The sequence below is a fragment of the Esox lucius genome, chromosome 15, assembly GCF_011004845.1.
Source record: "Esox lucius isolate fEsoLuc1 chromosome 15, fEsoLuc1.pri, whole genome shotgun sequence".
Taxonomy (NCBI): domain Eukaryota; kingdom Metazoa; phylum Chordata; class Actinopteri; order Esociformes; family Esocidae; genus Esox; species Esox lucius.
Window position 1 is genome coordinate 11,468,368 of NC_047583.1, and position 11,972 is coordinate 11,480,339.

Genomic DNA, 11,972 nt, shown 5'->3' on the forward strand with positions numbered 1-11,972 from the left:
TAAAGAAATTATATATTGCATTACAACGTGCCTGTATAATTTGCAAGTATAATTTATACATATAATATGCATGTGAGATATCACTCAGTCAATCAATGTTTACACCTGCCTAAGGATGTGCATTTATCTATTTATATACCTAAAAATCTTTGTGTGAAGGGGAAAACAGGCAACTTCAGTCGTTCAACAATTAGTTATGTGGCCAGGAAGACAGGCCATAAGACAAACATATGTAAATTAGTATAAGATTAATAGATGTAAATTAATTTTAATTCCTAATAAAAGCTGATCACATGTAAGCTGCACTTCGATCTTCTTCAGGTGATTTGGCCTAGCCCTTTGGTATAAGTAGCACCTTGAAGTTACAACGTGCGACATTGTGGTCTCTTTGGAACACAGATTTGGTTGGCTTTAAAAATATAATAGAATACGCAATTAGACTAAATGCATAATGTAGCAGAAAACATTGTAAAACATGAGCAAAATCCTTGTGAGACGCATTAATGTAAGTTCTAATCCTTGGATAGTTTCCACTTAATCATCCGTTAAGACCTATCTTTTAGGGTATTTCAAGCATCATACACCTTAAAAATGGCACGACATTTGACATCAGTCTACCAACATGGGCCACTGAGCAGTAGTGCCATGTCTTGTCTATTGATTCCCATTCCGCGATCACTTTGTTCTGCCGGTGTGTCTTTGAGGTTCATGGCGGGTCAGGACCCCAGCTCTTACACAGAGCGCTCCAGCCCTTCACTGATCTTTCCAAATATCTCTCAGGTTATTGAGCCAGCATGCAGTGATAGAGAAAGCACTTCAGTGACAACGCGGTCTGGTCCATCTGTTACGCTGTTGCTGTACTGCAGTCAGTGTCCGCGTATGGGGGAGGGGCTGTTTTGAATATAAAGGCATTGCCCATTTATGATTAAATCGACGAAAAATGCTTTGGTTTAAATGTTTGAAAAGATAACAATTACTTGAAAATAACAGATCAATAACTCTGACATCAGTGCTCCCAGCAATGTGGAGAGAAACAGTCCTTAGCTACAAGTTAGCCTAGCCATCAGGCCGAATGTATGTTTCTGATGTCTGGGTGAAGCAAGGGGCAAGCTGTTATGCTGATCTTTCAATTTCTGACATTTAACACAAAAGCAAGATATGTGTCCTTGAAATGCTCGCATTATAAGTAAACGTGGTAGACATTAAATCTCTAGATTTAGCCTAGGCCCTAGGCTATACATAGAGCAACTGCATCTCTAGGAGGTAAACTATTGATCGCGCTATAGGGTAACAGACAAAATGTAATTACAATTAGGCCTAAATAAACTAGATTATTCAGTCATAAGACTTTCAGGCCTATATAGGCCAGCAGCATTACTCCCGGCACAATTGTGTTACTGGCTAATAGTTTCGGGAAATAATTAAGTCTGCTTTTTAAAAACTGCGCGACAATAAACTAGAAAGACTGTTTTCTGTCAAATGAACGATTATTTTCGTTTGTCTGTATTGAGAAAAACACAATTATTGTTCCTTGTCATAACAAAGAGGATTAGCAAGATGCTCTATATTTAGAAGAGAAAAAAGTAAGATACTGTAGAGAGAGCGTGCGGGGTAAAGGCAAAGAAAAACTGCATAACCTTTTCATCTTTGAGGGACATTACTACACGACTTCACTGTGGGACAAGATACAGGGATAGCAATACAAAATAGTGTTGTGTGTATGTGCATATTTTGTCTAAAATGTTATATTTCTATGTTTTCAACTTCATTCAATTTAATTTGTTCTTCAAGGTCTGTGAATAAAATCTGAGAGGACGCCTTAGACGTATTTTAATAATCATTAGAACAAATTTATATTTTTTTAAGTTTCAATCTGTAAGTTAGTTATCATGCATTAAAAATACATATTTTAAATATAAATAGCAATTAGGCTACATTCACAGCAGACAAGCTCACTAGGCTTCATTGGCATAAAGTGAAACAGAAAAGTCTTTATATGACCTAGAAGTGGCAGTTCTCGATCTACTCCTTCGAAAACGTGCACAAATAAACCTACTCAAATATAAATCTCACAAACCTTCTGGAGGCCTAGTATTTCCTTTCACGTCCAAATATCTTGCTGTCGAAGAGATGCCTTTTATTATTTCATGTTCATTAGCTCTACCAGTTGAAATGTGCAAGACAAGTGTATACATAAAAACTATTACTCTAAGCTGTGCCGCCAACCTGCGCCGGTTATTTGTGCTTTTCCAGTGTGGTGGGTCTCTGGACCCCGGTCGTGCTCTCTGACTCAGTAATCCAGAAGGTTAGAGGTTTGCCTCATTTACATAACGTTAGAGGTGCTTTGACTGTGGCCTACCTTTCCCATGTACCCAAAAAGCCACTTCGAGCCCCAACGTACGCAAAAGCGTGGACGTGGCTTAAATAGAGACGGTTAATTTGGCGGTCTTCTGCAGGTAAAATTACACATTGTTTGCATCCAGATGGATCATGCTTAGTAGTATATTGATTAAAAAAAGTGAATTTAATGTTAGTTCATTTTTAATATAAAAGTAAAATGTCAAAAATAATTTCAAACGAATTAAATTCACGATAAAATAATGTATATATTTACTCTGAAGTGTGGTAAACTTTGTGCATTGTACTACAGAGCTTTGAGTACCGTATATTGTCTTCTCTTGTCCTATGCTTTATAACCTATACAAACTGCAACCACTATGTTGGAATACGCTGAAATGTGATGAGAAAAGTTTGCGAGTGGTCTAATTGAAGGATGCAAGTGACCACGTAAAATATTTACTGAATTAAATTGCATGAGAAAAGTGATGTATTACTCAAACTGAACAACTTAAACGGAGATTGGTGTTGCGCTTCCTGTAATTGATGGCTGACCATGTCGCGTCTTCATTTGCACGATTAGGGTAGGGCTAGGCTATTACTGACGTGTCACACTAAATCGAATCATGGTGTGAGTTTACACCTTTATTTTCCCTGCTCAACAAAGAGAAATACGGTACCCTCAGGGGGGACATAACATTGGTGATTTTGTCTTATGTCTGTCATTGGATTTAGTAAGTTTTGGTCGCCCTAAACTACATATTTGCCCAGAATGTGAGATGTACCTGAGCGCGAATTTAATATTATTACCCATAAAGTTAGCACAGTTAGTTGATAATTCAGTGAATTAGTGGCAATGTCTGCGTTTTAGCTTGTCTTGGAAACGGATAAAAGCCTAACTTGGTGTGCTCAATTTGTCAAGTTACATAACAGTAGCCTGATAGTTAAAATCATCACAATAATAGTCATATTTGTGTTCCACTACATTACAAATGTGTTCCATTGTCTCATATCTTAAGCCACTGGTTTAAAGTTGTATGCATACTCAAATATTTTATATAAACTTATTAGCCGTATTATTAAACGAGGGTGAGGCTCCAGTATATGAAGTGCTGTACTAAAATAAATACAGAAAACGATGTTAACTAATAATAGGCTGATAACAAAAACAATAATAATTACCATCATACTATTACAATTACTATAATAATACAAATAATAATAATTGCCTAGAAATACTTTTACATTTCATAACAAATTGTTTTGTCGATTGAAAAGCCCTTTTCTGGTTTGTCTTACATACAGTTCTAGATCTGCGGTCTGTGAGTACATAGAGATTAAAATGCTAAGTCAAGCACTGGTCTTATGCTCACACCAACAAGTATAAACCAAGACACCACGTTGCCCCAGGTTGATTAAAGTTGAGTCAGGTGGTTGGGTGCCAGCATAAAGATGCAGTTGCGTTCATCAGTTGCCATTGTGGGATTTCCTATGACACCATTTTCACTTATATCCGTACTTTCTTTATAATCTATCAACTTAAAATTCACACACAAATTAACTGATTACTATTACATTCAAGCACTTTGAAAATTCTTGTTTTCACCATTCCGGTATAGTTAAATAATGCTGTTAAGACAGGATATCCAAGAACACAGGTGGAAACAACATGTAGCATAATTTGGGTTATTGGGTATTTATAAATATCCTATTTATGTAATGTCGATATGTTGTTTGTAAATAACTGAAAGCAATATACTCACATTAGGATCTCTCCTCCCTTTTCTCTCTCAAGATTTTGTTACTTTCAGTTAATTTGGAAGAGCCCCTCTCTGGTGAAAGAAAATAATTCTTAAGACGCATAAATTAGGTAGTCATACAATTCTGGAGAACCATTGTACTCTTTGGCGATGCTCCGTGGCGCTTATGTCTGGCCAAAGTGCCCTCAAAGTTTCTAGGAAGTATGGAATTCCCTATTGAGGCAGAACAACATTACAATATCCTACTCAAATATCATGGGCTTAGCTGTTGTGTAGAACTTTTTTTTATGCAAAGAGGTGGACAAATAATGCCTCATCCCATAAATATGTAGATGTTAGAAAAATAAATACAAACATTAGACTTGGCATAATGTTCACCTTAATTCGAAACTAACAACATTGTCCTTATCTTCCTAAAATGTCAATGATGACTATTGTTTTCTCTTTTAGGACGTTGCTCCGCCCCCTGTGTTTGTCGTAAACCTGGCTCCTGGCTACAATAAACCCAAGCTAAGAGCGCCCTGGGCTCGCCTCCTTCTCCAAGGCGATCAATCGGATCTCGGGCGTACTACAAGCACTCTCTTACGTAGCCATCCACAAGGAGAGAGCTGATACAACAACACAGTTGATCTGCTCAACAAAATCTACCTGCTTTCTGAACCATGTCGTTGAGCCCAAAGCATACAACGCCTTTCTCAGTGACTGATATTTTGAGTCCTATCGAAGAGACCTACAAGAAGTTCAGTGGCATGGACGGCGCAGGGAACCTAACCTCTCCACTGGGAGCTTACCGACAGCCTCAGGTGTCCCAGACTGGCATGCAACAGCACTCCATGGGCCACAACGCCACCGTGGCGACCACATACCACATGCCACACACTGTTTCCCAGTTCTCGCACAGCGCCATGGGGGGATACTGCAATGGGAGCATTGGCAACATGGGAGACCTTCCATCGTACCAAGAAACGATGAGAAATAGCGCAGCAGCAACAGGGTGGTATGGCGCAAACACGGATCCAAGATATTCAACAAGTAAGTAGGTTTTTATATTTTGTTTAATTTGTATTGTTTTGTGACTTTCATTTCACTGTCGTCACTTCTCAAACAAACTTAAATGCAGACGGATTATAAATGTCATAGAATTATGTGTATGATTCATTATTATGTATTATAATAATTATATTTTAATTCATTGTTAGTGCCATGGCACAAACAAATTGGCTAAAGGTGCATAGTAGCCTAACCTAGATTTGGCCAATTACGCACAACATACAGGCAATGGCCCAATTACTTTTGGCAAATAAACCGACCCATTTGCAATGCTGAATATTCAATGTGCGTATATGTATGTATATTTTTAAGTTTCTAGATTCATGGGACCTTCCACAGGTATGAACATGACTGGCATGGGGGCCCTAACAGGCATGGGGGATGCATCCAAGTCCATGCCTCCACTGCATGCAGCGCCCAGGAGGAAACGAAGGGTACTCTTCTCCCAGGCTCAGGTGTACGAGCTGGAGAGAAGATTCAAACAACAGAAATACCTCTCTGCGCCAGAGCGGGAACACCTGGCCAGTATGATACACCTGACGCCAACCCAGGTCAAGATCTGGTTCCAGAATCACAGGTACAAAATGAAGCGACAGGCAAAAGACAAAGCCGCGCAGCAGCTGCAGCAGGACAGCAACCTGTGTCAGCAACAACAATCTCCTAGGCGCGTGGCCGTGCCTGTTCTGGTAAAGGACGGTAAACCATGTCAGAACGGCTCCAACACGCCAACGCCGAACCAGCAGCAGGTTCAGCAGCAACAGCAGCAGCAACAACAGAACGGCTCTGGGGTCGGGCTCACAAATTCCAATAATTTAATCAATCAACATCAAAACCAGCAGGTCAACTCCTTAGTTCAGGCCCAAGACCTGGAAGAGATGTCCCCTAGTCCTCCTTCACTCCACGGTCAAATTAACATGGCGCAGATAGACACTTCTGCTATAGACTACACCAATAACATGGTCAGCTCCAACCTCCTGTACGGCAGAACGTGGTAGGACCTACTGTCATTTTACATTTTTTTATGTTAACCTGCGGATGAGCCTAGGAGAAAACGAAACATATATCATGTTGATATACACAACTGTGCGCAAATGGAGCCCTTGGTGGCTGAGAGGACAACGCGCTAAAGCGCATCAGCTGGTTAGGGCACGTTTTCTTGACATTTTTAAGAGGGAGACTATTTTTGAACGTTACACGAAATGGCTGCCCTTGAAACAGATTGTGTCGTTTCTGGACCTTTTATAATCAATGTGATGGACTTCCTCATGATGTTAACGTAGTCTATGTTGTTGAACAGGAATGCTTCTCCACCGTAGGGGGAATGGAGGGAGAAGGGAAATAAAGGTGGGATCAGGTATGGACTCTCGAATACTTAACCACCACTCCTTTGCGGGGCAACCTGTTATTTTATGCTATTAATATTGTAAACTAATGTTTTGATTTAGACTTAATGAAAGTAGGAACTGTATATTTCGCTAACACACGATTATGCGTTTACCTGTAATACTTGTTTAAAATCGACTTTTTTGTTTTCTTTATTGTTTTGTAAGTTAAAACGTACAAATGCGTGATGGCTGCTGTATATGTTTCAAATCCATTGAACGTTAACAATAAATCACTTGAAGTGCGAGATATTCCTGGCAAATTAATTTTTATAAGGATCTGGTTGGAGTGCGTTTTCATTATTGTGTGATTGAGACCAAATTGAGTTGGAAAGCAAGGTCGATGGGGTAGCCTGCATAGGCAAGGCAGCATTGTTCACTGGAGATGATGTTGAATCATTGCGGATGCTGCAGGCTCACCAGGACGGTGAAAAAGTAACCTTTATTGAAAATATTGGTTATTCATGTTTTTAATTTAAAAATAGTGTCATTCAAAAGCTATCAGAATGGACTGATCAACTCAATTAAAAGCTATTTTTAAATGTAGCCATCAATAATAAAGCCAAATAACCTCTGGCAATCATCAGTGATAGAATAAAATAAACGTACATTTAATACAGTAGAAATATCCTCTAAACAGCCCCATTCTTCTTCTTATTATTATTATTATTGCGGCACATGCACAATTTGAAGGAAACGTATCCCATTACGCATAGACACATTTAGACTATATGTGCTGACATGTACTTAGGCCTAATCTGCCCTGTGTATTTAGATTTTCAGAGCTTTTTGGAATTTAATATACCTATAGATGTAGGAATTATATTCATGATAATTAATAGGATATTGTTTGTACTGTGTTAACTCAAATAAAATAGTTGTGGGGCAATAGTACGTTTATAGTATATATTTAGAATGAAATGCACACATTTAGATCGGTCACTATATCAATATTTTATTGTAGGAGCTGCAAAGTCAGTGTAAATAAACTACATGGATGTGTGTACAATAAATTATATTGGGATTCTACGAATACTAAATAAAATTCTGTGAAGTACCTGAGCAAAAGGAGCAACATTTCTGACAGTTGAATTAGGAAATATTTTACCATTAAAACCAACGGCGAAATATACCTATAAAAGGCTTTACCATAAGAATACAAAAAAAGCTAATTGTGTTATGCACACTATGGCCATACCGTTTAAGTGTAGCAATGCACATACATTAAATTGCGTACTGTTATAATATATATATATATATATATATATATATATATATATATATATATATATATATATATATATATATATTTCATTACTGTTTTGGGGTTGGTATGTATATCAAATATACTGCTGTGAATCTGTTATAATCAAGGAAAGACAAATATAAGTTACTGCATGTATTTCTTTAGGTGAATGTTGATTGTTGCACAGATTATTGTCATTGACAGCAAATAACAAATCCTGATTTTAATCATGTTAAAGGGTCGAACCAAACTCTCATTGATAAGTTAATATCAAAGTGTTTTCCCCGCCTCTGTTTCAGTTACAAGCTAAGCAATGGTGCTGTAGAAATGTAACCACTCTTCAGTTTGTAGACAGAGCTGTGGATAGTGACCATCCAGTTAATTACAATTATAGTGTGAACCATGTTTTGAGGCTGTAGATTATTTGTTTACATTCAGTTTGTCTACAAACATTGCAGTACAACAAGAGGATATTTGGCATTCGGCTTGGGTATAAATGTTAAAAGCCAGGTGGCATTTATAAGTTACATTCTTGAATAATCAATGGATTAATAGCTGTATTGGTCCAAATATGTAACAACTCCAGATTGTCCCTTTAAGTGGCTACCTCTTAAATATTTGTATAGCACTGTCCAAAACATTTAAATTTCAACTTGTCACCTGTCTCTCCCTGTAGTCTGGCTGGTCTTCACCATAATTACTGGACACATGATAACAGGCCATTACATCTAAACATTGGTCATAGAAAATCAATTTAAAATTGATCATCTCAGTAATTGGCACGATGACACCTATTGTTGTCTCTACATACTCTTAATGTAGAACCTGAAAGACTCTGGCATTATTACAGCATCTTCCTTACTGCTGTACACACCTTCCAAACACAACACTGCTGGTTGGGGAGTAAAAAAAGAGGAACAAGAACGAACAGTATAAAAATATATGCACTTACTGTTTAAAAACATATGCTAAATAACTTCAAATACAAAATAAGATTCAACATTAAAGCTTGATTCCGCAATTTAAAGAATCACAAAGTGGACACGCCTTCTGTGTTTCTATGAAACATTTTGGACATTGGCCTGGAAAAAATAAAACACGCCTTCTGTGTTTCTATGAAACATTTTGGACATTGGCCTGGAAAAATTACACTTTCAAATTGATGGACATGACTCTGAAAGCAAGAACTGATCATCCAAACAAAGTTTTAACCCTGTTTTGAGGCTATGCCGTTTTTCTTTTTTTAAATATACATATGTTCTTAAATGTTCTCATGCTTTAACATTTTCTCATTGTAGTAAGACAAGCATGTTTTCCAAAACGTTGCAATATTGTTCAGGGTTTGACAGTAGTAAGTTTTTTATTTGATATGTTAAATTCTTTTGGAATCAATGGGTACATATTCATTTACAGGTTAAAAAAAAGTATGTATTTAGCAACTAAGGATTCCAGCTTTAGGGAATACATTTTCAATCTGAATTAGCATTTTTCCATATTGTAAATGTTTTAGTTACTGTTATGGCCAACCCATGTTGTCTACATGTTATAATCTTTGACATTGCTCTGATTATTTCTCAGGTTATGTGAACATGCGTTGAAGTGTCTTCTCCATAGTTGAGGATAAAAGATGCAATGTATGATCTCATTTATGTAATATTCCAATGACATCAGTGTGCAAGAATATTTTCCATTTCATTTGATATTTTTTTCACACCTGGTCATTTCATTTTAGGTGTGCGATCTGTTTCTTATTTTTGATGTTCCAATGACATATCATACAAAATGGGTGACATGGTTGACCAAAATCGGGGACACTGTTTGGCTTATGAGAAACACTTTCACAATCACTTGCTAAATTATGATATTCCCACAGTTCTTCTTTAAATAGGACAAATGCTTGGCTTGTGGACACATTGAGTTAACTGTGCCTATTAGTTGGTAAACCTTGAGTCTTGAGTCTCTCCAGCCATAAACACCTGGTTGTTCTACCATCCATGCAGTCTTGAGCAAGACAACTAGTTAAACATTATATCTGAGAATGAAAATGAAGAAAACAACAGCACAGGGAAAGGTCCAGCTCATGACATATGTGCAAGGTTTAACTAATCAAAAGGGATGCAGGTATGCCAGTTATGCTATGGAAGTGGGAGGATTCTTTCATGTATTCAATGCCAAACATATAACCATGAAGGATGGAGTCTTTATTTCCATACACAGCATTTCTCTGGCGCCATTCTTTTCAGTTAATTGCAGGTTACAAATGAATTCTTACCGGAGAGTAATTTGAATCTAGCTAGGGGCCTTGTCTGTGTTTTCCCTTGCATTATTCTACTTAATACGTCAGAAGGTCTGATCGTGGAGAAACGTTTTCAAGTTCTATTGATGTGTTCTTCAATTGACCATGGTGACCTAGCAACCTAGTAGGTACTAATTGGCAGAGGCTTATCCTCATTGGGCATACAGTTTACATAGAAACAAAAATACAACCTTCAAAATATATTTGCCTTTACAAAACGGTGGTCGGAGAAATGAAGCCTGTGGAGGAAAAATATTTAATTGTACATTGTCCTACATACACATATAAAAATACTTATTTAGTAAAGCAGGTCATAGGGTTTTCTAAGATCCCATAAGCAGCTCCCATAAGATTTTTCCTTGATATAAATACAGGACCAACAGTAACTTCTTAAGTTGACAATGCCTCACATACACTTTACCAATAAACACACAATTTACGATACAGGTTACATTATTCATGGTTAAAAACTCTTTGAGGATCTTGGGCTATTAAACTGTCTACAGGAAAAAATAATTTAATGCCATTGAGAAAGAAAACTATTCAATAGGATCAGGGAATGAGCAAGGGTTGATAAAGATATTCTCATTCTCAATTCAAGGAGAATTGAAAAAGGTGTTACAAGCATTCTCCACCCAACCCCCCATCACCCACCCTCCCACACTCTAGGTCTCGTAGCTTTTTTTTTGTAGCCAAATATAGTCCAGGAATCCTGCCCCATGTGAAATGATTAGGAGACGAGCACTGCTTTTCAGTGCCGCGCAAAGGGATGCTTTGAATTGACAAGTTCTAATAGAGATTTTAATTAGTGTAATGCCCTCTCAATCTGGCATAGAGATACAATCTTTTCTTTCCTTTGACAAACATATCCCTGCCTCGTTCACATTTGTTTGGTGTCCACATAATGAGACAACGTAATTCTATATTTATGCAGCTTAAGGGAAACCAATAGCTTTCAGGATCAAAGAAGATTGTATGACAGGAAGGAGAAACTTTTCTAATTCTAGTCATTTTCTGCTGGAAAAGTAGTCTGCAAATAATCATCCTGCAACAGAATGAAAAAAATTTCAAGGAGGTCATAGGACTCAGAAAGCAATTCTTACTCTAATAGATTTCCATGAAATTAAATAAATGAAACCACATTGCCTTTGGTTTGAAGATAACTGGACTGTCTCTCTCTCTCTCTCTCCCTCTCCCTCTCTCTTTGTGCATCACTTTCTCTTGCTCTCTTTCTGTCTCATTCTTTCTTTTTCTCTTTCCCTCTGTTCTCCTCTTTCTCTCTCACACACACACACAGATACACACACTATTTAACAACACACACACACACACACACACATACACACACACACACACACACACACACACACACACACACACACATTCAATAGTATAATATAGTTTTCCAGGGCTTAAATTGTCTAATTCCATTGCTTGCTATGAATAACATTTTAGCAATATGTGGTTTTGTGAAGCCAAAGCAACCTTTTGAAGACTACTCTATTTCCCTGCTAGAGTCTGATAGATAGAGGAGAAAGTACCCAAGGGGAAGCACAGCATCCCTGATTAGAGAACCATGTCACATTCTCCTCAGTGCCTGTTTGCCTCAACGTGCTGCCAGTAATCCCCCCTCCAAGTTCCCTATGCATTTTATTCAGTTGGCTCATAAGTAGTTAAAGAAACTGTTTTCAGTCGCCACTAATAACTACTGACCCAGAGTGACACAGGTCCACAATGGGTTTGTCAGGCCTGCAACGCTGAACCAAAGAAGCTGATTAGTACCTCAAGAGGTTTGAACCAAGAATCAATGGCCGGTCTGTCCCAAAGCAGAGCTTCCAGCATGGCGCTGATAATGGTGGAACACCATTAGTTATGCCTCATTAAGTCCTGTGAATCCCCTT

General features: G+C 37.8%; 1 protein-coding gene across 2 annotated transcripts; it reads left to right on the forward strand.

Annotated features, from left to right (window-relative positions):
* Positions 1-4,656: 4,656 nt before the first annotated feature.
* On the forward strand, positions 4,657-6,777 carry nkx2.4a (NK2 homeobox 4a). Of its 2 annotated transcripts, none has more exons than XM_020054025.1 (2): positions 4,657-5,129; positions 5,460-6,777. In XM_020054025.1, exons 1-2 carry the CDS (start codon positions 4,760-4,762, stop codon positions 6,140-6,142), a joined length of 1,053 nt encoding a protein of 350 aa, XP_019909584.1. In that variant the 5' UTR covers positions 4,657-4,759; the 3' UTR covers positions 6,143-6,777. The 2 variants fall into 2 exon arrangements, with proteins under 2 accessions (XP_019909584.1, XP_010877503.1); XM_010879201.2 differs by having other exon boundaries at positions 5,487-6,777.
* The last annotated feature ends 5,195 nt before the right edge of the window (positions 6,778-11,972 follow it).

Excerpts from the sequence above, each read along its gene's own strand:
- nkx2.4a (XM_020054025.1), top strand. The coding sequence starts at position 4,760 with ATGTCGTTGAGCCCAAAGCATACAACGCCTTTCTCAGTGACTGATATT. Across the intron at positions 5,130-5,459 it reads GGATCCAAGATATTCAACAA|TTTCTAGATTCATGGGACCT; the intron begins GTAAGTAGGTTT and ends TATATTTTTAAG.